This window comes from Aspergillus udagawae (assembly GCF_001078395.1).
Source record: "Aspergillus udagawae IFM 46973 DNA, scaffold_9, whole genome shotgun sequence".
NCBI lineage: Eukaryota > Fungi > Ascomycota > Eurotiomycetes > Eurotiales > Aspergillaceae > Aspergillus > Aspergillus udagawae.
This window is the reverse complement of record NW_025091272.1, coordinates 291,257-317,310: the sequence shown is the minus strand read 5'-3', so window position 1 is coordinate 317,310 and position 26,054 is coordinate 291,257. Positions and strand designations below refer to the sequence as shown.

Below are 26,054 nucleotides of genomic sequence, written 5' to 3'. Positions count from 1 at the left end.
TCTTTTCATGTTGTGCATGTATGCATAGGCAGCGATTTGTTCGTGCAAATATCAGGGCTTTTTTGTCTTTTCATTTATTGTCCTACACTGGTGGAGCATATATATTTAATGCCTTCAGATGACTACTGTTATTGAGGACAACTAGAAGACCCCATGCTCCACAGGCTGGACAGATACCATGTTGATACAAATGAAAAGTGAATTGTTTGATTGACTCATTAGCAGAACAGTGGAAAATAAACAGAGACAAACCAGGATTTCCTGTGACTTCGCGACAAAGACAAAAAACAGGAACGCCACATTTTGGCGACTCGAAAACTCCTTTAAGCCTGAACAGTATATGCGAATAACGCAGGCGGAGAATTCGTTATGTACAAGGCGGAGAGGCAAAGCTAGACTTTCCATAAAGGAGTCAATACCTTTGCCGTCTTGATGGATGGAAAACTCTCTTTTTTCCGTCACTTTAATTTTGTGAATTCCGATCTCTCGGCAAGGATCGCTAGAGTACAACAACCAAGCGTAGAAAGGTCCTCATGAATAAAAAGAGAAATCAACAGTGCCCTATCGGTAGGGGGCATCGGCTCTAGCGGCTGCGGCAATCTCTGGCTCCCACTTGTCACCATTGGCCAGAAGCTTCTCCTTGTTGTACAGCAACTCTTCTCGGGTCTCAGTGGCGTATTCCGCGTTGGAAGCTGCGTGTATCCTGTCAGCTGTGGGGTCACGCTAATCAACCTGTCGGATCAACTTACTCTCGACAATCGCATCGACGGGGCAACTTTCCTGGCAGTAGCCACAGTAGATGCACTTTGTCATATCAATGTCATATCTGGTTGTCCGACGGCTTCCGTCCTCACGTTCCTCGGCCTCGATGGTGATAGCCTGAGCGGGGCAAATGGCCTCACAGAGCTTGCAAGCGATGCAGCGCTCCTCACCAGTGGGATAGCGGCGCAGAGCATGTTCTCCACGGAAACGGGGGGAGATGGGACCCTTCTCAAAGGGGTAGAAGATAGTGTAACTATAATTTAGAGATTGGTCTTAGCCTCATGACCCCTCAAAATGCTTAAAAACAAATCATGATGTACAGCCAGAATCATGGAAAACTGGCTCTGAGACTGTACAAAGCTTGCAGATGCGAGAATGGGCCAGGAAAACTTACGGTGGTCTGAAAAACTGCTCCAGCACCACGTACATGCCCCGGAACAATTCAGCCATAAGGAAGTATTTGCTGGCCTTGTCTAGCGAAGATTCCGGATCCTGGTCCCATTTTCTCGGCGCAGGTAAACGGAATCCAGGCTGAGGAGGACCGGCTGGTGTAGCAGCTCTCGACACCGAGGAGGAGAAGTTTGCGATTGAACCCAAGGGCGAAAGACGGGGAGAGGAGGCCAATAGGTAGGGAGTAGGGCGACGGTAGGCGACCAGCCTCGCAACAGATGTCGAGGAGGCCATTGTGACGCTTGTAGAGAAGCAGAGTAGAGAGGAGAAAGACGAGGAGGAGACGAGGAGAGCGAAGGCCCGGTTGAGGGTGGAGAGGGTTCAATGCCAGCAAGATATGAGGTTCCGACTGTCTTTTGCTGGTTTGGAGCAAGTTAGCAACGGCAGTGCTTAGGTCATTCCTTTCTGCCGCCCGCTGATTGGCCGCCGGCAGGATTTTGCTTCCCGAGCCGCAAGCGCAAAGCAAAAGATGGAAACCTCCATCTCTTGTGTCAATCAGGTTCCCTGGGTATCTATCAATTCTCCCTGACGCACTCGTCTCCTCCATTCCTTGTTCTATATTCTCTTGTTGGAATAATTATCCTTTAGTCGGGTCTTACTTCGTCAGGCAATTTGCCCCTTTCACCTACCCTTAGACACTGTCACCATGTTCCGTTCCGCTGTCGTCCGCTCGTTGAGAGCCTCCGTTCCCCGTGCTGTCAGGACTCCTACTGCCTTCCAGATCCGTAGCTCTCCTGTTGCTCGTCCTGCTCAATTCGCCCCTCGCTTTGCTTACCAGGGTGTCCGCCTCTACTCTGCCCCCGCCGGTCTGAACAAGGAGGAGGTCGAGGGCCGGATAGTCAACCTCTTGAAGAACTTTGATAAGGTTCGTTTATTCGACTTCTTTTCTCTCGCTTTCAGTGGTCCATCGAATGGGACAGCAAATACATTACCAGAACTGGTGCTCGATTACAGAATTACTGACGCGAATTGATGGTGTATAGGTTTCCGATGCCAGCAAGGTTCGTGGTCACCGTTTATGGCCGGTGATGCTATGGGCCGGCTACCCCTTTGATCCTCAAACTTTGGAAGGAGCAAAGATTGGTAATATGGACAAAGTCTAACATGAACAGATCAACGGCTCTTCCCACTTCTCGAACGACCTCGGCCTGGATAGCCTGGATACTGTTGAGGTTGTGATGGCTATTGAGGAGGTATGGTTTAGCGGGCGATTTTCCAGAAGAGTATTATATTAACGAGTCTGTCAACAGGAGTTCAGCATTGAGATCCCCGACAAGGAGGCCGACACTATCCACAGTGGTAAGTACACTCGGACAGTGCCTAGCAGATCGCTTATCAAAGTTCATCTACTGATTCCTTTGAACAGTTGACAAGGCTGTTGAGTACATCCTTGCCCAGCCTGATGGTAAGTTTGTCTCGTGCGAGAACAGGGTATCCTGGAGATTGACACTAATTATGGTTTAGCCCACTAAACGCTTAATACTACGATCCGGGAATAGGTTGGAGGGTCTGATAGAAAAAGAAAAGGGATGTGAGCGTGCATCTGCGACAAAATCCTAGAGTCGGAGGTCCGCTGGCCATCATGGATGCTGCTTTGTATGCTGATGCATGCCGTGCTTTTTCGCCCTACTATATCGTGTATATCACATTTGAATGCTATTTTTGACCAGTCTACTGCTGTTCGTAGATACGAAACACGTCTGAGCAGATGATTGTTTCCTTTACACATCGTTAATGGTGGAGTACAATGTTAACTTCATGATTTCTCTCTGTCCGTCCCATTGATCGGATGGTGTACCTGTAAGGAAGTTGCATGGTGTCTGTATGGAATTGAATGTATGGTACTGCATTTCAAGTGACCAACTGTTGCTCAAGACACAAGTCAAATTCTCCGTCCCAGGACTAATTGGGTTCGCGTAGCTAATTATGATAAGTCAATTGAAATTATGCCAATTTTTGGTGAGGTTCAAGATCAGATGTATCATGGTGCGGCTCTGATCCGTAACTGGCGAAGCGCTAACAAACCAGCAGAAGTTAGTAAGAAAGATTAAAGAAATGTTATTTGAGACGATCATGATCTTTTTAATTATCATTAGGCACAGGAACTTCAATTATCTGCTTCCTTGAGTATCTACACAAGAGAGTGATCTCTGTCACTGTGGTATATCGTCCTAGCCATCCTCTGGCTCTTCCCTGTGATTTTCTCCTCTTGTCTTCCGTGGTCGCTTTCATCTGTCACTCTTCCTTGTGCTCTGCGCTCCACCACCCCTGACAATTAATTTCCACCCAGCAAATCAGTGGATAATCACCAGACTCCCCTTCTTGCTTTTTCTTTAGTTTCTGTTCTGCTCCGGATCCAACCTAGAAGCATCACCATATACATCCCACGGTCGAGTCCCCGTCAATAGCACTTGCTCAACCAGTTCCCCGCTTTCAGTCCACCGTCCTACCATACCGACATCCTCATGGCCTCAGCCGGGGGCTTGACTCGCCGGAGAGGTGGCGGTCGAGTCGCTGGCGGAGATGACAACGATGATAGCAGAGTGTCCTCCCCGGTATCTAGAAATGGCTCCGCACTTGACCACCGCGGACCCGAGGCCTCATTCACAAGCTCTGAGAATGGCCACAAGATCGCGTTCGATCCCCGGGATCTCAGCGAGACCGAAGAGCGAAGCAAGCAGCCCAAACTGACCCTGATGGAGGAAGTGCTGCTGCTGGGGTTAAAGGATAAACAGGTCAGTGCTGGGTTGAAACATTGCCACGAGCTTGATGAGCCGCTTGTGCGCATTGATGAGGCAATGCTGACATGGAACTTGCGATTCTCCGCTCGGATAGGGATACCTTTCATTCTGGAACGAAAACATTTCCTACGCTCTTCGGGGTTGCATTGTCATCGAGTTGGCTCTTCGCGGTCGCATCAGCATGCAAAAGGACTCCTCCCGGCGACGGTTCCCTCTCGCAGATCGCGTAATCGAAGTCATCGATGATACATTGACGGGTGAAGTCTTGCTGGACGAGGCATTGAAAATGATGAAGTCGAGTGAGAAGATGAGCGTGAACTCATGGATCGACCTGATGAGCGGTGCGTGCAAAGACTCTGGCCACTGAACTTCTGACGGTATACGAAAGAGAAGATGGGTAGCTAATGCGACCGTCTAGGTGAAACATGGAACTTGATGAAGATTGGGTATCAACTCAAACAGGTTCGTGAGCGGCTTGCCAAGGGTCTCGTCGACAAAGGCATTCTCCGTACCGAAAAACGTAACTTCCTCCTCTTTGACATGGCCACACACCCAGTCGCCGACGGAGGCGCCAAAGATGATCTTCATCGCCGTGTCCGCAACATTTGTAGCAGTCGCACCGTGATTCTGCCGGCCAACCAATGGCTCCCCGAAGATGCTGAGTTCCGGTATCTTCGAACTGTTGTCATGGTATGCGCGGCCTATGCGGCCAACGTGTTGGAGAATGCACTTGTTACAATGAGCCACGAGGCGAGAGAGCGGTCTTTTGCGCAGGTTGATGAGTTGCTGGCAGAGTATTCTCAGTGGCCGTTCGCTCGGAGACCGGGTGGTGGGCAGGCCATTGGTGCCAACCTGGCACAGGCCATCAACGACGAGGTCAATAAAGCTAAGGATCGAGAACTTCAATTGGAGGTATGTTTCGTCGCTCCCTATTTACGGTGTTACAGAAGCTGATGTGCAAACATCTACAGATTGTCGCAGCATGTTTGAGCGTTTTTACCAGACTTGATTCCTTGCTGTAGCAGTAACTGCCCTGCTATTTTTGTTATACCGGTATGCAGGTTTTCAACCGCTATCAATCTAATTTTCAGTATTTGCTTCTGTCTTTCCCATTCACATCTTCTATCGGTTTCTCACAGAACATAGCACGCAGAGAGACTTGTGGATCGATCTCATGTATTTTTTCTTCTTTTTTAAGTACGCGGGTTGAGACCAGTCCGAGACGGTCTTCATTTTTGCTTCCTTGAATGATTATCCTTCGGGTTGTTCGAAATCCAAAATTTCTCATCTCTCGGGGCTTCTTGTACCTGCTTCCATCTTTTTCCGTTCGCGAACTCCCTCGGGAGAGACGCTGGCAGGGGCTGTCTTGCGGCGGCAGGACAGAGCATCACCTTACACGATAATTATCGTGTATTGAATCCTATGGACCATGCGCAGCCTATCGATAGCACAGGGCCTGTCTCGACAGTTCGATCGCTGAAGGATCAACGCGCTCCAGCACTCGGGACTCAACAAATGGAACAGCTGGGAGTGCGCATGTCCACTATCTCTCGGCTTTCGCATGCTTCGTCGCCTTGTGAATCTTTGTCTCAGGCAAAGCGATGAGGGCCTACTCTACCTACTTTTACTTCAGAATGTGTGTTTGTCTTAAAACTACCATTTTCGATTCCAAGTCTTCCGATTATTATCGAGTGCCGAGTACCCTTATTGTCATCTAGGTGTCATAGATTGACGCAAGTTCCATTATAGTACCTGAAATATGAGTCTCAAAATTAAAAGGACGTGCTCGTACGCTCCAATGCAAATTGTGTCCTTACCCTGTATACTGACCCCAGTCAAATGACAGCATACTGATTGCTATGACAGAAACGAAGAACAAAAAAACTTCCCTGGCCCGAATATGCAAAGACTATACACCATCTATGGATTAACCCGGATCACCATCATGCCTCCTCGCCTCCCTCCCCCGGCGCCAGCAGCGCCCGCAGCTAGTATATCTGCGCCGTTGACCAGATCCGTGATGCTCTCCACCCGTCCGCGGACGCTGTTTTCCTCAACTAATGTCGCGATGTGCGCGAGCGCCTTCCCATCCGGCTGTACAGAGATAAGTCTGCTCAAGGGCCCTTTCTTCTTCGAGCCGTTGCCGGTCTGCGTATCTTCCTCGGTCCGCCCGTTCTGAGCCGGCGTGGAGTCGACGGCGGTAAGGACGGCGCCATCTTCCTTGACAACCGCTGGCGAGTGGGCTTGCTGGAACATCTCTTCACCCGCGCAGTCGATAACGATATCCACGGGCTCCCACTGCTTCTGCTTGAACGTTGTGGCCAGGTCCCAATCGGCCGGCAACGGGAGGGCGGCGATGATGTAGTCATCCACCTGGAATTGGTCGCGGAGGGTTGCCCCCTGTTCTTCGTTGTCGCAGGTTGCGCAGATCCACGGGCGATAGTGCGGGAACAAGGACGGGGCCCGCAGCAGCTGAATCGCCTGGATACCCACCTCGCTGTTGCGGGCGTTTGTGACGAGCACGCGCAGGCCACCGCGGACGTGGTCCGTGTCGGCGGGATCCAGTTTGCCGTAGGTGAAGAGGGCTTGCCATGAGGTGAGGGCAGGTAAAGGGATCGTCGCTGCCTCTGCGGCGCTGATGTTCTTGGGCTTGAATGCGAGCTCGTCTTCCGTTGCGAGGACGTAATCGGCTGCGGCGCCGTCCCGGGTGTGACTGATCAGACCGAAGACGGCGTCCTCGATTTTGAACTTTGGGCCCGATGGGTGCCAGTGATCTTCATCAGGGGTGCTGATAACATTGCCGCAGAAGTTGTGGAGGGGGATCTGAGGGATGGACATTCTCGGGTTGAGCACCTTCGCCAGTCGCAGCTCGTCATGCGAGAAGGCAGCCGTTTGGACTTTGATGAGGTATTGGCTCGGTGACGGCATGGGTGTGGGGAAGTCGGTATCGAAGATCAGGCCTGGCTCGGGGCAATCCACAGCTGTCACGTCGTGGCTGTGAGTGTCGCTCAGGCTGTAGTAAAGGGCCCTCATCGTACTCGGGACGAATGTTTGTTCATCCATATCAACTTGCGCTGGCTTTGCTGGCTTCATGGTGAAAAGAAATGCTGTATTTAGGCAAATCTTCCGTTGAGTTCAAAATAGCTATTCATTTACTGTATCTCTTGATAGTAGAAAATGCTTCCTCTAGGTCAATGAGCATGCGAGGAAGTTGTAGGTGTCGGAAATGTCACAGAGCCATGCAACACAGGCAGCTCTGGTAAATTCTAAATTCCCTTCGGGAAACAAACGCCCTGTGATGGGCGCTAATTTACAGCAGAAAATTTGACTTTTTGATAACCAGAAACAATAAATCTGCTGGCAGCGCTGCGGAGCAAGACTGCATCGGACTGTATAGACGTCGATGATGCGGATGCCCTCATGTTGACGTAACTGTGCTTATATCAGCGACTCTACCAGCAGTTATCGGATAACTGTTTGCCATACCTCTTCTAAGAGTGACAGAAGAGCCTGGGCATTAGCCATGGATTCTGCACACAATATTGTGGACGGGTTCTGGTGCACCAATCGCGCTGTTGTTCCTTCTCTACCGCGAGCAACCTATAGGATCGACCGAGAAAGTCGGTCCACAACTTGATATACTTCTTCGGGTTCTTCAAATACTGTCCATACACTTTCCGGGACCCCTTTGAAAGCAGTCCTAAATCGTTCTGGAGAATTCTTCCCTTCCAAGTGCGGGACATCTGTGACTTTACGGATCAGAATCGCCTTCACCCAGGTTGGGTGCCGTCTGTAGATTTCTGCGTAAGCCTCTGGATCCGTCTGCGTAGAGTCACCAATGCAGAGTACTTGTCTCTTCGGAAAAGATCGGTACAACTTTTCCATGTTGTTCACTTTATACTCCATGGTGTATGTAGTAAAGGATCGAATCAACGAACCGACATCCATCCAGGAAGACTCCCGGAGCATCAGTGTGCCTGGAGTGAACCAGGTATAGATGAACTCGCGGAGAAACGGATACAGATTGTATGGGGACGCTGATAGATAGAACCAGGTTGGTACTAGTTGTCTCTGTGTGTGGAAGTAGAATTGAGGCATTCCTCGAATGGGACGCGCTGTCTCGACAAAAGTGGTCCGTAAGATGCCAGTGGGTTCTGAAGTCATTGTATACTTGATAGTGTCATCTATGTCGGAAATCAGAAGCCAGCCTTCCGGATCAGCGAAGAGCGTGTCCATGGACACTTCGCCCTCCCAACCCCGAAGGTACGACCGTATCCTGGTGCCGTCTGCAAGATGGCGCGAACCCAGATTCACGGTCTGGCTGCAAATACCGTTGCTGTCCGTGGGACCAATTTGATGGAGCTGTATGGAGTCGTCTGACAACGGGATCTCGATGACCATCGTATGTGCAGGTGCTGTCTGGTACAAGAATGGCCGCAGTCGACGGGCTATCTGATGACGGGTCTCTCGCTCAGTGCCTATCTCGCCATCGAGACCAATGAGATCCGCTATCGTTGCGACAAACTTGCTGATATCTTTCCGACTGTCCTTTTCAAACACGCAGGCGACAACTTCAACACGCCATGCCGGACGTCCTTGCCCAAGGGCTTTGGGAGTGACACGCTGATAAGCTGTATTATCAAACAGCCACACTGTATGCTGGCGAGCATTTGCTATCTGTAATGAAGCCTGCTTCCAGAGGATAGAGCTGATAAATTTCAGCATCTTGAACTTCCTCTTCGTCTTAGAGCGGGGTTTGTGTTGTCGACTTTCGACCATCAGGGGTCTCTCCCCTGCTGTAACAGAACTCATCGTTGCGGCGCTTTGCTTGACTCAACTTCTGACAGCTACAGGTAGGGCTTCGAGGCAAACATTCGGCGAAAAGGGAAACACAAGCCACAAGAGATGGATTTATATAGAGAAATGAATGGTTCACAATAACCACACAGCCTAGCAAGAAACGCAAAGAGTCATAAGGCTTTCTCCGAACTCAGCTGGCGATTTTGGGTTTATATATCATTTGGGGACTTAGTCCTCCTGACCTCTGAGCAGAATCCATCATATCGAACATCAAGTCACTGGCAATGACTTTTCTGGAAGCACATGTGGTAATGATCACAAGAGTTCCCATTGTTTGACTGGCCAGAGGAGCAAGACGAGATGGTTGACTATCCGTCTGTAGTAACCTTCGATTTTGATCGACGTTCGTGAAGAGCTCTTGGCGTCAGGGGCACACGATGTCAGCCTGGTGATGCTTGTGACCAACCAGTATCAGCCGTCTCTTCTCCGCGCCTGACCTCGATGATTGACTCAATCATCGGATCATCATCAAATCAGAGCTTCTGGTGAAAAGCAACAGAAGGCTACGGCAGTTGGAAAGACGTAAACGCGAAGGCGATCATACTCGTCATCAATAGCCATTTATGCGACCAAATACGGGCCACTGTATTTCTTCAGGAGGTGCTTGTGGCTGCTAAGGAAACGAATAGAAAGAAAAAGACATGAGATTAACTGCGTGAGTGGCACAGCCTCCAAGTTGACTACGGCACACGGGGGGCAATTAAAGAGTCCTCGCTGGCCTGAGAGCAATAATCAAGATGAGTCAGTGTGTCTTTCTTTCATCACATTGAAGGACGCCTGATTTGAGACAACAGATCTGCTCTCAATATCAGTCAGAAATTCTGAACCCTTGACCACGTCAAGGTTATTTGATAATGTGCTGCGATGTGGTGGTGGTAAGAAGAGAGATCAACAACAATAATCGGCTGCAAAGGAGACAAGGGGGAATTTCTGCTCAGCATCAACCCTTGAATCTGCCCCTTCTTAGCAAATTATCGCTATTCCTTTCACATTTCCCCTCTCTTATGATGGCCTCAGCTCTACTGGGTTTAGATGTGCCCTTGCTTCTCTCAATTTGACCGATGATCAGATCTCTCGCTTTGCTTCGGGTTTCAGGGAATGTGAGACTCAGCTTCACTGACGATTCGAAACAAGACGATATTCCCACGAGGATATTGCCCTTGCGTATGTTTCTTTTCAAACAGAGACAGGACGCCTTGGTGCCATCTGATGATGACATTGGCATCCCTTATATTGACCAAAGCGCTCGAGTCCTATCCGATGGTCTTCAATATGGGGATCCCTAGCCTTATAAATAACCTCTTGCTCGATGCTGATATTCTAGCTGTACATTCACGAGATCCATACTGTGACTTGACTTCCAAACCATCACACCATGCAGCTAACCATTAGAGAGATGCCTTATACCAGGACTCCTCAGCCGCGTTATACTTCAAAGAGGTACACATCAAAGTACGATAACACGCGTGAGCTCCCAAGCTATGCCTCAGCCAACCCTTTCATATACCGAACATCCGACCATTCATTCACCCACTCGTGCGAAACTCATCAACTTGCTACTTGTGCGCGTTGTCATTCTGTCCATGGTCACTGCTGGAGAGAGACATTGCCGTCCACCATGTCTCATCGGCGACCACCCAATACCGCTTATCTGGCCGTACCGAGTGTCTGAGGAACCTCTGTCGACTTACCGGCAATCTGAGGCGGTCTACCTTTTTCATTGACTCGAGTGGGCTGATTGCGGACTGTTGAACATGAAATACAGAACAGGATGGAAAGAGCGGACATCTCTCAACGCGCGTATGGGCGGATTCTGAGCGAAAGATGAATAAACAGCCACAATTATATTGTGCTTTCATGCTGCTGTCAACATTAGCGGTCAAGGTGGATTGGCGACCTTGTCGAATGCTCCAGGCTGATAGCCCATTTGTGTACATAACTTGATTTGGGCTGGGATCAGATCAAGGATCTCCATTACTTTTCTTCTAGTCCATCATTCACGGATAATGTCCATATATATCAGATAACCAAAAATTGGAAACATTTGCATAGATTGAGCAGCCGACTATCTTTATCATTAGACGAAATTCCACTATGATGGTTAGATCACGTGAACCACAGGGCTGAATGGTTGCTTATCCCTGTTCGCGTCTGGAGATCTAGCAAAGTTCTTCGCCATAATATACCTCTAACAAAATCAAATTGAGTGTCTGAGCTGCTGCTAGTAACGATATGAAGGTACAGCTTTAAAAAAGGTACTCAAGCAGAATGGCCGAAGCTTGACTCCAATGGCTTACAGGCGGGTAGGGGCCGTTTAGCATCAGCAGCCGAGCAGTCCATTGCAGTGAATTGAAAGAATCCTAAGGTCCAGCTATATCTACTAGTTTGCAGCTTAGTTTGATATAGTCAAAAGTCTTCTCGCCCACCATATTGATAACTTTACCACGTCAGTCCACAAGCTGGGCCGGAAAGCGGCCAAGTCTACGAAGAAGAGGCTATGGCTCCTGCTATGTCATTCTCTATGGGACCATCTTGGGTTCATGAGAGCCCATTCTGCACCGTGGAGCGAGACGCAAGACACGAGAGGGGCGCACCCTCGTTGAAAGAGTGTGCAATGGAGCAGCTTCTGTCTGATCAGAGGGATTTGACGCCCGAGTTGTTTCACCATATTCCATGGCGTATGGCAAGCAGACTGTGGGATCACCTTGGTAAACGGTGAGTGAAGACCTAGTGCAGTCCTCCCTGAGATATGCTGTGCTGTAAACAATGCTGAGTCCAATGCAACGGTCTTCAGCCAGAGAAGGACCTTGTACATGTGGAAATTATTTGCAACAGTGTACCCCGCCCAATTTCGGGATGTTGCGAAATACCGATCCATGAAAGTCAAGTGGCCCGAGATGCCATTGCGAGAATACTGGAGCATAGTCAAGAGCGATTCTCTCAGTTGGCGCTTGGTCTTGACTCTGACTTCCTCGTTTGGGCGGGTACCAGAGCTTGTGGAGATTGCTAATATCAAGAATCTCGTTGCGCTGGAGATCGCCACACCACTGCAGGTAATGCCGATGTCAGACAGCTCGGAGCTACGTATGGCGGGTCTGAACGATCGAATCGCACGAACGTGGAGTGAGCTGGCGGAGACGTCAGGAGCATTTACCCACTTCCGCGTCCTCAGATTGTATAGTCAGCCAGACCTGTCACCGGTGGGGATACGGTACCTCAGTACTCTTCCAGGCTTGTGTCTAATAATCGCCCATGGGTGCCCCAATCTCAAATCCTGCCTCCAAGGCGAAAGCCTGGACAAAGATCGGTGGGGGGTGACAGCAATCCCACAGTTTGTGGTCAAAGATTCCAACCAATTGGAAGTATCAGAGCCTCTAACACTCTATGAATGCTATCAGAAGAGCTTTCATGCCAGCAGTGAGGGACACGCGATAGAAGAGGGCACTCTACGAGGCACCCCTGTTTTGGACTTTCGAGTCGTACCCGAAGGCAGTCAGGGTCTGGGCAGGAGAGGCAACAATTCTTCTACGATATACTTCCAGCGCCGAACCGCGTCTGGGTCTAGACCACCAGAGCCTCCACTAAAGAAAGTGAAGATGGCAGACCAGTCGCCAGAACAGACGTCACGGCGGAGAGCTGGATCCAGAAAACCAGTGATGAGAAAGGGAAACCCGAGAGATATCGGTGATGTCTTAGGTGACTTTCTTTGATCTCTTTAATTTCGCACGAATGCAAGGTGCCTGAAACTGGCAGCAGATGGATTTATTCGACAACAGTTCTAACAGTCTACCTACGGCCTGGTCTTTCTCTCTATGATTCGGCAGTCAGGCCAGGATTGCCTCAGGCGTGCAGCATGTTGCATGATCGGTCTCGTTTGAGAAGGTAAATTTCAGGTATGGTAATGACGCTGCAATGACACCAATACCTGCAGCTGATTGGTCCGTTGCCGATGCCGAGCCAAACACCGCTGATTCCCCCGCACCGCCCCGTGATTGGCACCGCCTCAAGGAAGCTGAGGTGCTTGTCCACAGCGATCTCGCTGGTGAAGCCATTTCAGTTGGCTAAACGAGAAACAGAAGTGCATCCTGAGCGTCTCTTTTAGGTAATAATAAGTGAGACTGTTCTCTTTGATCTTTTCTCCGAGACCGAACTTGTCATATCCCGCTTATAACCTTCCGGGAGGGTCAGCTCCCCCGCGGATTAGCCCCCTTCCCCGCGCTCAGCCATGGCGGACCATCAGAATGTTGAAGCCGTGGCAGACCATTCCAATGGGTCAGCGGTTGCATCGCCGCGATCTAGTACCGATTCGCGTTCTCCATCAACGCGTAGCCAGTCCCTTTTACTCAATCACTCGAATCATCAGCATCGCCAGAGCTTCAGCGAGAGTCTCCGCGCTGCACCTGGTTCTCCGCGCACACGCCGACAGCCGTCCTTCACCCAGGCAGCGATTCAGAGTCTGATCGATAACCCGCCTGCTCCTAAGGATGTGAACCCCGCGTTTGCAGGCCGAGATTGGAGAGAAATCTCGATTGGGGAGCTTGTCAGGCCGGATGATTTGAGGTTTGTCGAGCTGGATACTGGAATTGAGGAAGCAACGAATGTAATTGCCTGGTCTCGCATTTAAGTCTTGATCTATGGTTTGCTAATGTTTGAATACCTACAGACACTGATCGATTCCAACGCCCCGGTGCTGTTGATTCGGGAGGCCCCAGAACACCAAACGGCCGTGGGCACTTTTGATTATTCGGATCTGAATGCATACCTTCTACTTGCGGCGGGACTGACGCAGCCCAATGAAGAACTTCGCGAATCGTATGAAGAACTGGCAAGAAAGGCCAGGGACGAGCACAAGATACCGTTGAAAGACGTGAAGGAGCTGAGCCGCAGTGAGCCACTGACCACACTCCCCGCATCGGCCAACTTGAGGACGGCTGTCGAGACGTTTGGCGGCGGGGTTCACCGCGTGGTCGTGGTGGATGAACGCAAGGACGGCGAAGTGGTGGGAATCGTCAGTCAATTCCGGCTGGTCAAGTTTCTGTGGGAGAATGGTCGCAGCTTTCCCGTCATCGATCAGTTGTACCCTCAGTACCTGCGTGATTTGGGCATCGGGTCTCGCGAGGTGATCTGCATCAAGTGAGTGTTCCTGCTTGCGTCTGCTTTGCGTCTGAGAGCATATCTGACGGAGATTCAGTGGTGACAAGCAGCTTTGCGAAGCCCTGCAAATCATGAACAGCGAAGGCATCTCGTCCATTGCTGTGGTAGATAACCATTTCAACGTGGTGGGCAACATCTCTACGACGGATGTCAAGGTAATGCAATTGATTTCCCCAGCAGATCCTCAGCTGGCTAAAAGAAAGGTTGAATAGCTCCTCACGAGATCGTCGTCGCTGCCTCTGCTCCACAACACCTGCATCCATTTCATCTCCGTGATCCTATCCGCAAGGGGCCTCTTGGAGGGCAAAGACTCGTTTCCTGTGTTCTATGTGAACCCTGGCTCGACTCTGGCGCACACGGTAGCCAAAATGGTGGCCACCAAATCTCATCGGTGAGTGCTATATTGCTAGCTCAAACTATTTGGCCTGCAGTTAACCCAGGATAATGTAGATTATGGGTCACTGATCCCCTGTCACCCTCGTCGTCGGGGCCACCGACACCGTCTCACTCGAGCGTTCAGCTTCCGTTGGCGGCCAGCACCAACCCGACGCAGTCACCGCCGGTATCACCTCCCACAACCACGGCCAATGTACCGGCTCCCAACTACAGCACTCCTCATCTTCCTAGTCCGCCTCAGCCATTCATGAGTGCGGCATCACTCACCCATCCTGTTGCGTCGGTGGGAATGCCCCACGCAGTGGCGCCGTCGATACCCGCGTCTGCATTACCGGGCGCCCGACTGTCCGGTCGCCTCGTGGGGGTGGTGAGCTTGACCGATATTCTGAACCTGCACGCGCGGGCCAGCGGATTGAGCCCTGCTGATCCTGCCGAGAGCCGCAGTCGCCGGCGACGGAGCAGCAGCTCGAGCGTTAGTGCGCGCAAAAGCGGGGATATCGGACGCGAGCTGTTCAGCCGGCGGGAATAGTCTGTTATCCCCCTGGTATTTGATGTGGTCCTCAATTTCCTTGTTCATTCCCACTGTCCTTATCAGCTAGTCAGGGATATTGTTTAGACACGAGATAGCGAGGGATTACGATAGCTATGATAGCATTGGTTACACGAATCAGAGTTGATTTAAGGACCAGAACTTTGAAGCAGCCAAAGCCAATGTCCAACGGGGGGTTGGAATTTGAATCAGCGTCTTTCGATTGGACACTGAAGAGTTGCTTTTTCAAACTTTAACTCGCTGTCGGCGTACGGGGAACACTTCTAGCTACCTTAGTTTACCACAATCCTACGCATCAGGTGGCGCGCGATCTCCTCACCCATTGGTTCCGCAATCTGCTCAATCGCCCCATCTCCCCCGGAACTGACCAGCCCGGCCCTGCGTCTGTGCAATCGCTCCACCAACCATTGTCCCTGTTGCGAGCACGCTCACCTCTGGCCGTTCTAGCAGTATCCGTAGTCTGGTGATATCGATACCCTGAGGCGATAGTCAGGCGGCTTCGGCCGCCTGCCAACGCCAACGGCCCCAATAATAAGATATGATAAGAATGGACTTGGGCTTAGAGTCGGAGCAACTCCGTGCTGATGCTCTTGCCTAACTGAGGGAACCAGTTGGTAGTGTACTTATGACGGTACCCGCCCCTACACTAAGGTAGCGGAGGGTGGCAACAGGCAACAGGGCAACTGGTGAGCGTACGCCGACGATGGCCGTGGTGGTGTGGATTCGACTCCATGGGGCTGGGCCGGACCTGATCGCCCTGGATTTCATCTTCGTATTTGGTCCTGGTCCTTACTCGTTCGCCAACGAGTTCCAGGGCGAATTCTTTCCCTAATTGAGGAAGTGGTCAGAGATGAGAAAGTTAGGCCCGTACGGAGTATGGTTGCGTTACTGGGCCAACTCAAAACTGAAGAAAGTAAGTTCGGGATTGAGTGTGCAACGCCCTAAGTTCTGAGCTGAGCTCTGAACTCTGAACTCTGAAATCCGTTCTGACCATGGACTCGTGCACTGATTGGATCTGGGCCTGAGTTAGGACTTCACGAGAGTTTGGGGTAGGGTTGCTGTGAAGTGTGGACGAAGAGGATGATCAACGCTGATTCGAAAGCTTTACCACTAAACCAGATGGAGTCAAGTCTCATTCCTGAGTAGGTAAGGTGCCTGGCCCACTCACTACACGGAACTTCTTCTGTGATGCGAGCCTAACTATCAAGGAATTGCTCTTTTGAGTAATGAGGAGTATGACTGAGCCCAGGGCTAACCCCTATAAGCAACTGACGCGAAATTATTACTGTGGAGAGCAAAGTAGCATAGTCTCATACCTAGTCAACTCTTTCCCCATACTTGGTCCCTAATTATTGAGCGCAGTGGTTGTCTAATGGACACTTGCACCATGAGAGAACTTCCAGGGAAACCAAGAATAAGGCATCAGTTAGGCATCAACTCCAGTTCTCCAATGATAGCCGAAAACAGTTGCCCGATCGTGGTCTGTGCGTAAGCTCTAGTGGGGCGGTACAACTTACTTTGTACCATAGTTGCGCGTTGCAACTGACAAAACACTTGCAAGTAGCTCACTTGATCTCTAATAGATACTGAGTAACAACTGATAAGTGATGTTGATTTATCTATGCACGTGTGGACTCATTTATTCTATCCGTAGGATAGTGCTGCATATGCATATGCAAGATCATATGCACCTAACCTTAAGCGCAGTTACACGTTCAAGTTGCAAGTGTAACTGAGGAGTACTAACTCCATATTCCACAGTGAGGAGCCTAGATTGCACCATTCCAAATCAGGAGTGGCAATCCACCCTGTGCAGTGTCCAAAGTTTATTTCCGTTTTCGGCCCCGCTCCGCCGGACCCACTATCCTATTACAGTTAGTGCTCGCCCTAGTAACGACTCTACAGCTACAGTCCAACCCTATCTTTACTCCGTTAACTCCAAAACTTAGAGTACCTTGTGCTCCAGACAGAAAAAGGTTCAGAATCATATCATTCTAGGTACTGGACTGTCCACATGATTCAAGCGACAGGAATGGTCTGTGCGGGAGTACTGCTACTAACGATCCTTTCTGATTCACTAGCTACTTGGGGTGAGATTAGTTCTACTTCCTGCGAAATCTCCTTGCCCCTGCCCCTATCCATGAAATTATTTAGATGTCCACTTATAGTGCTATGCACTACAGCTGAAACACAAGCCCTCACTTTAAACTCTATTCGCCGCTTCTGGAATGCGGGGTCCCTCATCTTAAGGTTGCATACGCTGCTGCGTGGTTACTGTTTGCGGTGTCTTCTCCTGATTAATTGCCAAATTTCGTATGCTTGACGTGATAAGGTTACGTCTGCTCCTGTGCAGAGTTTTTCGGCTGTGCAGAATTTTCAATATGATAGAGTGTCATTTCTCATAGCCAATGTACAGTACAGTTTGAAACGCCATGACCTGGGTATTTGATCCCCCCGAAACGTCACCATAAACTTCGTGTAGTGGCCAAGTAAAGAACCGAAGTACAAGAGAACCCATAGTACAGGAGCAAGCTAGTCCAGAAAAAAAAAAGTACTTGTGGTGGTTCAAGCGGTCGCCGTGAATTCGTCCAATGCAACGTAGTCGTCAAACCCAAATGTCTCCCGCTCCTGGATCGGTGCGTCGTTGCCCAATCCCCAAGCGAAGCGGCTGAACTCATCGTAGTCAGGATCGAGTTCCTGGGGCGCAGAGAAGACAACCTCGCCCTCCTTGGTCGCTGCCTCGAGCTCCAGGTGCCCTGCGTCATGGCCCATCGAAGTGGGCGAGTGGGGCGTCCCCGGCGTTGGGCAGAGATCGGGCGTGGACAGGGTTCTGGTGGAGACCATCTCCATCTTAGGCGAGCTCGACCCTGATGCGGAAAATTGTGTTTGAGCCATGAACGGCTGCTCGGGCTCGGACCGGACTCTTGTGTGATTCGACACTCGTCCGTAGGTGGCGTCAGAGGACGACAAAGATGCAGGCACAGCGGACGGGAGACCGTGCACAGAAATCTCGGGAGCCGAAGCCATTCGGTCTCTGAACTGCCGTGTCGGGGTCCCGTTCCAGAATTGGGGATGCTGTTGCAGATGCTCGGGATATTGTTGTGGTTGGAAGCCTGCCCAAAACGGTCGAAATTGCTGGGGGCCCGCAGCCTGTTGGGGCGATGGTGGCGCCTGTTGAGCGGCAGTGGCAAGGTATGGTGGAATCTGAGTCGACGAGGAGGCTGCGACCATCTCTGGATACGACGCCTCAGGCGTCATACAGGATGACTGTGGGCTCACGTTATACGACGGGGGTGGCATGTAGTTGTGATCCATCACCATCGGACTAGTCATGGCTCCTGTCGGTGTGCTCTCGGGGAAGGAAGAACGGAGGCTGGATAGATCCAGGCTCATCTTGCGCACGCCATTCACCGGACCTTGAGGTGAATTGGCAGCACGGCGTTGTTGAATGCCGTTGCTGCGGACGGCCAGCGCCGCCAGTAGTTGTCGGTTCAGCTGCTCCTCGATGTGCAGGTTCTGCGCTTGAAGCATACGGATCCGCTTCTCTTGGTAGCGCTCGTCAACTTCCTCGTACATGGCCTCGCGTTCGACGATTTCTTTTGTAATGTGAAGGGCTTTGCCCGTCCGCTTTTTGTGCAGCATCGAGGCCCGGTTGGCCGATTCCAGACGAGCATCTAAGCTTCGATCTTTGCGTCTGGAGGCAGCGATGAAGGCTCTACTGGAAGTCAGTCTTCACTCAGCTTCAGGTAGGAGAGCAGAACAAGCATTACCTTTCTTGGTTTTCCTCTCGCGAACGAGGGATGGGCGCGACATCCAGATCGAAATCTGGCGACGCCATTGCGAAGGAGACTTGTGGGTGGTAAAGAGTAAGGAGTAAAGATTGGGTATTTCGACACGGATATATACCATCAACGGCAAGCTATATACGCAACACCTGCCTTTTGTTCAGGGGAAACAGGACTAGTATATTAGAAAGAAGAAAATGAGAGAGGAGGCGAAGGAGAAGAAATAAGTATGGAGAGGAGAGCACAGCAGAGGAGAGGAGAGGAGAGGATAAGAGGGAAGTATCCCAAGAGAAGCGACAGTTAAACTTTGGGCCTACAAGGCATCGCCCGATCCCTTCTTAGAGGGGTGGTGGTATGGTACGGCAGGCAGCTGTCAACACAGACAGAGCGAAGTCTAGAGCGAGGAGCCATGGATTTCTGGGGTATGGGAGAGTTTGGATCCTTCCCCGTCGAGGCCACCAAGGACCCTGCTGAATCTTGGTGCAAGTGGGAAGAGGAGTCTGGATGGCGCAAATGCCTGTATCCATGGATCCGACGAAGAACCCCCCCATAGCCTAGCCTAGACAGTGGACGAGCGCCTCCTCTTCTAATTTTTAGTAAGAAGTATGTAAGTGTGTACGTATGTCTGCGTGTATGCATGTACTACTTTTACTATCAGTGGTAAATAATAGGCACGGCAAGGTATGTTCTGCGTGCATACAGTGGAGTCGGTAGCTACCTATAACCTAAGTAGGTATGAGAAGCTGAGGACCGGTTTTGCTCGCCTTGTCTCAGCCTAGTGGACTGGCTTGACTCGTGCTGAAAAGATTTGTCAGACACAGAAGAGGGGTCGCCTCATCCTCTGGGCATGTTTCTGGGTTGAGGGACAGTGTTACCCCGGAACTCATTTCCCCTTGAGTAAGGCGAATCACAACAATCAGATTGAGTCCTTTTCTCCGTTGATGGGGTACTTCCTTTTGTCGGATTGTCTGCAGAAGCTGATCTCCATGTTCGAGTCTAGTCTAGACTCTAGACCAACCTGACCGACTCAACAATCCTCGATAGTGCCTTTGCATACTACCTGGAGTGTGATACTCTGTAAGTCTACACTCAGTTTCGCAGGTATGAGCGAGGCCCTTTGCTGATTGTTGACCATAAGGTACCCGCTAGTCTAGTCGTAACGGTCAAGAGCAACCAATAGTCCACCCTACTGAGCCTGCAAGATAGACGACGGACGAGCAAATTCTGAGAAATGAAAAAGAATGTGTCCAATGATTGAGGAGGAAATGCTCGCATAGTTTTCAAGGCCCTTACGGAGTATGGAGGCTAATCTTGGGAGCGATCATTCTGGAGATGGAGACGGTCCAAACTAAATAGCTGACCCACCAACGGGCAGCCCGTCAATCGTATGAAGCAAACCAGATGATGAAAACTTTTCCGGATCTGCGTCGGCTTTACACGGCTCTACCTGATGCTGCGCTGCATAACCATAAACTCACGTGACTTACGAGCGCCCCACCAGTTTCCGGATCAGGAACGAGCTTTCCCAATATGGCAGCTCGATTTGAACAGCTTCAAGACATGGATCAGTCTCTCTCCATACACGGTACCGAACCCACTCCATCTTCTATACCCTCATCCTATGAATGCACACTCTCGATGAGTCGGAGAGTCGGAATTCTCCAATGATTCCACTTCTTACTCAGAATGAAATCAGCCTAGTTGCTGTATTCGCTCCGAGCTTGTCTGAACTCTGATAATGAGTACTCAGTACATGCATACCTCTCTAGGCTACCTAGCTACGAAACTCTGCAGATCAACCGCGCAAAGAGTCTAGGTAAGAGGTAGTGTCAACCAATACCCCTCCAAGGGACCGTTAACTTGTCGTCTGAACTACATATGTACCTGCATCAGTCTCATGCATGATGATCTTAGGGCGTTACGCTATCCAGGCCGTCAATTTCATTCATGATTCGATGCCATGATCTGCAAATATCTGTAAAGCATCTTCAAGCAGTGCTATTAGATCAGCCCATCTCGTCGCTTGTCACGGTCCCTCCCATCTTGCATCCGTGGTTGGACTGAACCGTCCGATTCGCCACCCCGAGGGAAACTCTCCAGGACACTCTGTCGGGGTCGCCGTTATCATGTTATCAGCTCTAGGCTATTCGCGGGGCTCAGTCTGCTTCCCTTATCGTCCTGTAGCCGGCGCTGTCACGACGAATACCTGTTGGCTTCTCGTTTCTCGAAAGTCGACCATTCTTATGGCTTGCTTCGTAGATAAGCCGATACGTCCACAAGGAGTTATCGCATGTTCCCTTACTCTCATGCTCTCGCTTGCTAACTCCTGTTCGGATTCTCCGAACTCCGTCGCGTCCCACCCGAGGTACGGCCGAGAACAAAATGTCGGGTCTGTGCCACCGCCACAGCTGGCCTCTCACCAATGCGGAGTATTAATATGGAGTATTTTCAGTGGTATGAGGTATGTGTGCCAGCCTGCCATTCGTCAATGATTCCAGCTGCCTAGCCAGCTAGGAGGCTTGTGCGCAAGGGCTAGACTGAATCTCAGCCTTACGGCTAAATAGACGGCATCTTTCTTCGTCTCGTAACGGGGCACGGGGGATCTCGGCGTTACTCATAGGTCCTTGGCCCTCGCCTATCAATGCTAGCAATGTCAAAGACAAGTAATTAACCAACCGAGTAAACCGGTATACCGCTAAATCTCAGCAACCAACAGTCTGCTCAATCTATTGGTATGAAAGAGAGGATGGAGAGAAAAGACTGCTCAATCAGCCAAAAAACGAGAAAAAGAAAAAGAATATGGACAATCAATGCTTGTGGTGGAATCGAACCATCGAGTATCACAGTTCTCCGATAGACGAGACCACGGGAAGCACACAGAGAAGCATATCGGGGATATCCATTACAACTTGCTGGCCATCATCTCCGTTCCCTAGGCAATTCCCAGTGGTGGCACCATCCCTTGTTCTTCCTTCCTCTCGGCGCCTACCTTGTAGGACACTCTAAACCGAATCTTGACCGAATTACCCTTGCCTGTATCGACTCCATCTAGTAACATCTCCTGCTGGACGCCGTTCTGCTGCAGCGGTCCGATATCACGTCCAGACTGCGGCCGGAGCTGCAATGTATAAGACTGTAGCGCTTTTAGCATGGCTTCGTTCTGGATCGTAGGTGATAAAACTAACCTTCTCTACGGCCACCTGAAAGTGCAGCTCGTTCAGCGGTTGGCCGGTGGTGTTCGAGAACAGGGCTACCACGTGGATCTGCCGGGGCTGGCTGGGATGCCGCCGTGCAACGAACTCGATCCGTAAAGACGAGTTCAACACTTGCACCTTATTAGTAGTTGGAAGGGCGTTGCTTTCCGGCAGCGAGGAAGCAAAGTTCCACTCGTCATCTTCTTGTGTCTTGGCGCTACTACCACTGGTAGCTGCGGTGTTAGGAGGACCAGCTCCCACCAAGTCGAGGAGAGACGAAGAAGCAGCCGCGGGTGACTGAGTCGAAGAAGCTCCGGACGGGAAGGGACTGGAGGTCCGAGGGCTTGCGGACACAAGAGCTGCAAAAGGATCGCTCGCAGGGGGCGGCGGTGTCGGGGTCGCAGTTGGTTGCTGCGGTGGCCGGTGAGCCGGAGAGGAAGACTGCGAGACCGGTCGGGGTGAATTGAACGATGCCATGATATCGTAGGAAGGCTTGAATCCTGCAGGGGCTTGTTGTAGCGGTGGGTTGGCAGACGTAGCCATGTTTCCTATGTCCATTCGTCAGTCGTCAAATCTTACACCATCCTGTTCCTCAACAACACTAACCAGGTCCCAACGAGATACTTCCAGCGGGGACTGGCTCCTCTATTGACAAGCCAAGCAGGTCATTCTCCAAGGAGCTACCCCCGGCCGCTAGCGGGGCATTGCCGTTCGAGCTCGGCTCCGGGTCGAAGTCGATTAAGGAGAGTTCGTTATTTGCGTTCTTCGACACCCCGGTCGTAGTACCTAGAGTACCCTTGGGAATCTTGGATGCCGCATCGTAGTCACCCTTCTTAACCAACTTGTAGCGTTCAATGGTGCGGTGAATGCTGTCATTGATTTCCAGCAGTTTATGGACAGCTTCTGGGTCATCTGACTCTTCCTCGCACATCTTCTGAATCTTCGGATGAGCACTTTGAAGTGCGCTTGCAAGTTCCTGTTCGAATTAGCTGCCGCAAACGTTCAGAGTCGCCCATGCGCGATCCTCACCTCAAACACGTCGCCTTCGGCAACCCGATCGCCCGGCTTGTGGCTCTGTAGCATCTCCTCCAGAATCTTGGCCTTCTGCTGCACCTTGGCCACTTCCTCCGCTGCCTTGGCCCGGTAGTCGGTCTTGTGTCTTGTGTCGAAACCGGCCATCACTTTCATCAACCGATTGGCTTCCTGCAGGTCTGCTGGCGTGCCTCGGCGGATCAACTCTTGCAGCTTCGCTGACTGTGCTTCCCGCTCTTCCTCCTCCATCTCCTCAGCCGAACGCAGATTCTGTTGTCCATCAAATGTCAGCCCTACTAAAGTCACCATACGCGGAAACCGGCAAGGTAGGGACGTACGTCGCTTGGGTTCAGGACAGCGGCATCCTCATGACGGATTTCCGGAAACATGTAGCCTTTGTATAAGAGCAGGCGATGCATGTCGCGAATATGGCCCAGATCCTCCTTGTACCTCGACGTCTGGCAAATAGTCTGCCGCCATTCTTCGATCGACTCCAGGATCCGGTGCTGCACCCGGGAGGGCCGCATTGGCGGTCTTTCCGGGAAACGACGAACCAACTCATTGAGAAACTCCTTGGTACTGATTTGGAGGTGGAACGGATAACCGCAATTTTTGACGCAGATGTCGAGAAGCTGTTCACAAGCAACCGTGGTCAGCCCCGCACCAGCTCCCCTGTCCGCCAGCCAACGAAACCACCTACCGCTAACGCCAGCAATGCGACATTTTGATTTCGGGAATTAATCAGGCGGACAATCTCCATTGCTGCCTCTCGAGGACTGTAACTGATAAGAATGCGCCTCGTACGTGTGAATCAGGATTCCGACCGGCGACTCACGCATTGCCTTTTTTGGAGTTGATCAGGTCCGCAACCTCGAGGTTCAGGGCAAGGTTGGGCTCGTAGAGAGAAAAATCACAGGCATTTCCTATCGATCATCATGAGTCAGTTCAGACAGCTCCTGCCATGAAGTACGATTCGAGACGTACGAATGGCTCGTTGCAGCGGTGTGAGCCCGACATCAGCGTAGGCACCATAGCGGTCCCTAGCTGCCATACGTGCCGATGCTGCCTCCAGGATGACGACTGAAGAAGGAAGAGGACGAAAAGTAGAAGGGGGCAGCGCCAAGTTCAAGTAGTAGCCAAGCTGGACACGCTGTCACAGACGACAACAGCTAGCTAGAAGGTGTTTGATGAATTGGAAACCGACAATTCTTGACTGCCTGGTGCTGGCTGACGATGGAGACAGGGTGCGGCACCTATGATTGTTAGTTCGGCGGGCGGAGCTCCACGTGTGGCGCCCTCATCGGCATCTTGCCTCCGTTGGTAGAATTTCTCAATCACGTTTCCTACATTCATCACTTTTACTTCCGCATACTGATTTTTGACGATCTATTCTTACATTACTATTGAACAAGCCATCGCAGATAATGGTCCGTCACAAGAAAGACAACTTCGCACGAGGAGGCAAGAAATTCTCCTCCAACCCCCGCCCACGCCCAGTACCCCGCGATGACGACGATGGTTCGGCTACAAACAGGCCTGCCTTCAAAGCCGCCTGCTGGGATTTAGGACACTGCGATCCGAAGCGATGCTCTGGAAAGAGACTGATGCACTTTGGGTTGATGCGAGAACTGGCAATCGGTCAGAAGTTTGCCGGGGTGGTGATCTCGTAGGTTTCTTTTCTTCCTCGCCTCCATGTACGGCGAAACTAACAGGCAGCTATTAGGCCAAATGCAAAGAAGATTCTCTCCCCGGCCGATCGCGAATTATTAGAGCAATTCGGAGCTGCCGTGGTAGAGTGTTCCTGGGTGAGGGTCAAGGAAGTCCCTTGGTCGCGAATCGGCGGTAGATGCGAAAGACTGTGTAAGTGTTTTTGTCTTTAGTTCGCGACTACGCTTCTTGCAGGGCCAAACGAGCTGATGATTTCTTCATCTACAGTACCATATCTCATTGCAGCCAACACAGTGAATTATGGACGGCCCTGGCGGTTAAACTGCGTCGAAGCGTTAGCAGCCTGCTTCTGCATCTGTGGGCATGAAGACTGGGCGCGAGAGGTCCTCAAGCACTTCAACTACGGCGAAGCCTTCCTCGAGATCAATTCGGCCCTGCTCAAACGATACGCTGCCTGTGCGACGGAGGAGGACATCAAGAAAGCGGAGGAAGAGTGGTTGGCCAAGATTGAGCGGGAGTACGAGGAGAATCGCGCTGAGGGCGGTGCCGACGATATGTGGACGGTAGGAAATACAAACAGACGAGCTGCACCGGCCGAATCAGACGCAGAAGAGGACGAGGACGAGGACGGGGACGAGGACGAGGATGATGATGATGAAGAAGCAGCGGAGGAAGAACGAGACCCGTACGCCATCTCAGACGACTCTGAAGACGAAGCCCAAATGGCCGAGATCCGTGCCAAAATCCTCAACTCGAAATCGTTCCAGAACCCTTCCGTCCCGGACAAGCCCCAACCCGAGAAGATCGCTCGGCCGGATCCGACGCCTGTGGAAGATTCAGATGCCGAGTCCGGATCAGCTGCTAGCGACGAGGAGGAATTCGATAAGATCATCAACGCGACGCCTGTGACAGATCGAACGGGCATCATTGCCGCGTCGCAGCGCAAGGGCAAAGAGACGTTCAGTGCGTCGTTCTCTCGGACGGTCATTAATGCCCCACAGAGATGGTAGATTGCATGCTCCATTACTATCTCAATCTCGTCCGCTACAGTCCAGTGGCATCAATTCCTGGTAATCATGCTATCTGTTCCACTGGACTTCCCGTCTCGTCGAAGAGAGCCCTGGCCTCTCAATGTCACAGTAGTGACTAGTCAGTACCCGAATCGGGCGTATCTGGCCTGGGGATTAGTGAAATGGCACTCTGATATCCGCAGCAGCTTCAGGTCTATCTGGACCAAACGCGCTCAGGTCATGGTCACCACGACGGTTTTTTAAAAGGATCTAAGTTGACTCTGCTTTAACGTGCCGAAAATCGTGCATGAAGCCCGCAATGTCACGTCATGACAAAAGTTTCTATTATGACCTTGAAACAGTAGATCGATGATGATATACTTAGGTATCATTTAGCTTGATACTACGACCGTGAAACCATATACAAATGCATCTGCATATCTGCCACCTCC

The 26,054-nt window shown here is 51.1% G+C and overlaps 9 protein-coding genes across 9 annotated transcripts; 4 read left to right on the top strand and 5 right to left on the bottom strand.

Annotated features, from left to right (window-relative positions):
• Positions 1-561: 561 nt before the first annotated feature.
• Aud_010352 (NuoI/complex I 23 kDa subunit family protein) lies at positions 562-1,446 on the bottom strand (the record flags this gene model as incomplete). The annotated part of the gene is made up of 3 exons (XM_043295195.1): positions 562-692; positions 750-1,015; positions 1,157-1,446. 3 exons carry the CDS (start codon positions 1,444-1,446, stop codon positions 562-564), a joined length of 687 nt encoding a protein of 228 aa, XP_043151130.1.
• A 412-nt stretch (positions 1,447-1,858) lies between these two features.
• Positions 1,859-2,684, top strand: acpA (acyl carrier protein; the record flags this gene model as incomplete). Its single annotated transcript, XM_043295194.1, has 6 exons — positions 1,859-2,077; positions 2,196-2,213; positions 2,325-2,405; positions 2,463-2,511; positions 2,579-2,617; positions 2,677-2,684. 6 exons carry the CDS (start codon positions 1,859-1,861, stop codon positions 2,682-2,684), a joined length of 414 nt encoding a protein of 137 aa, XP_043151129.1.
• Positions 2,685-3,677: 993 nt separating this feature from the next.
• Positions 3,678-4,975, top strand: Aud_010350 (GOLPH3/VPS74 family protein; the record flags this gene model as incomplete). The annotated part of the gene is made up of 4 exons (XM_043295193.1): positions 3,678-3,947; positions 4,048-4,294; positions 4,372-4,865; positions 4,925-4,975. 4 exons carry the CDS (start codon positions 3,678-3,680, stop codon positions 4,973-4,975), a joined length of 1,062 nt encoding a protein of 353 aa, XP_043151128.1.
• Positions 4,976-5,873: 898 nt separating this feature from the next.
• Positions 5,874-7,046, bottom strand: Aud_010349 (NADP-dependent oxidoreductase; the record flags this gene model as incomplete). Its single annotated transcript, XM_043295192.1, has 1 exon — positions 5,874-7,046. One exon carries the CDS (start codon positions 7,044-7,046, stop codon positions 5,874-5,876), a length of 1,173 nt encoding a protein of 390 aa, XP_043151127.1.
• A 507-nt stretch (positions 7,047-7,553) lies between these two features.
• Aud_010348 (phosphatidate phosphatase App1 family protein) lies at positions 7,554-8,765 on the bottom strand (the record flags this gene model as incomplete). Its single annotated transcript, XM_043295191.1, has 1 exon — positions 7,554-8,765. One exon carries the CDS (start codon positions 8,763-8,765, stop codon positions 7,554-7,556), a length of 1,212 nt encoding a protein of 403 aa, XP_043151126.1.
• Positions 8,766-11,626: 2,861 nt separating this feature from the next.
• Aud_010347 (CBS domain-containing protein) lies at positions 11,627-14,892 on the top strand (the record flags this gene model as incomplete). Its single annotated transcript, XM_043295190.1, has 7 exons — positions 11,627-12,509; positions 12,745-12,869; positions 13,018-13,413; positions 13,477-13,946; positions 14,005-14,122; positions 14,180-14,358; positions 14,418-14,892. The coding sequence occupies 7 exons, from the start codon at positions 11,627-11,629 to the stop codon at positions 14,890-14,892; spliced, it is 2,646 nt and encodes an 881-aa protein (XP_043151125.1).
• A 2,586-nt stretch (positions 14,893-17,478) lies between these two features.
• On the bottom strand, positions 17,479-18,751 carry Aud_010346 (uncharacterized protein; the record flags this gene model as incomplete). The annotated part of the gene is made up of 2 exons (XM_043295189.1): positions 17,479-18,628; positions 18,684-18,751. 2 exons carry the CDS (start codon positions 18,749-18,751, stop codon positions 17,479-17,481), a joined length of 1,218 nt encoding a protein of 405 aa, XP_043151124.1.
• Positions 18,752-21,630: 2,879 nt separating this feature from the next.
• On the bottom strand, positions 21,631-23,975 carry Aud_010345 (VHS domain protein; the record flags this gene model as incomplete). The annotated part of the gene is made up of 8 exons (XM_043295188.1): positions 21,631-21,831; positions 21,884-22,440; positions 22,499-22,868; positions 22,922-23,194; positions 23,263-23,556; positions 23,625-23,700; positions 23,760-23,847; positions 23,909-23,975. 8 exons carry the CDS (start codon positions 23,973-23,975, stop codon positions 21,631-21,633), a joined length of 1,926 nt encoding a protein of 641 aa, XP_043151123.1.
• A 373-nt stretch (positions 23,976-24,348) lies between these two features.
• Aud_010344 (ribosome biogenesis TSR3 family protein) lies at positions 24,349-25,602 on the top strand (the record flags this gene model as incomplete). Its single annotated transcript, XM_043295187.1, has 3 exons — positions 24,349-24,590; positions 24,648-24,784; positions 24,860-25,602. 3 exons carry the CDS (start codon positions 24,349-24,351, stop codon positions 25,600-25,602), a joined length of 1,122 nt encoding a protein of 373 aa, XP_043151122.1.
• Positions 25,603-26,054: the final 452 nt, after the last annotated feature.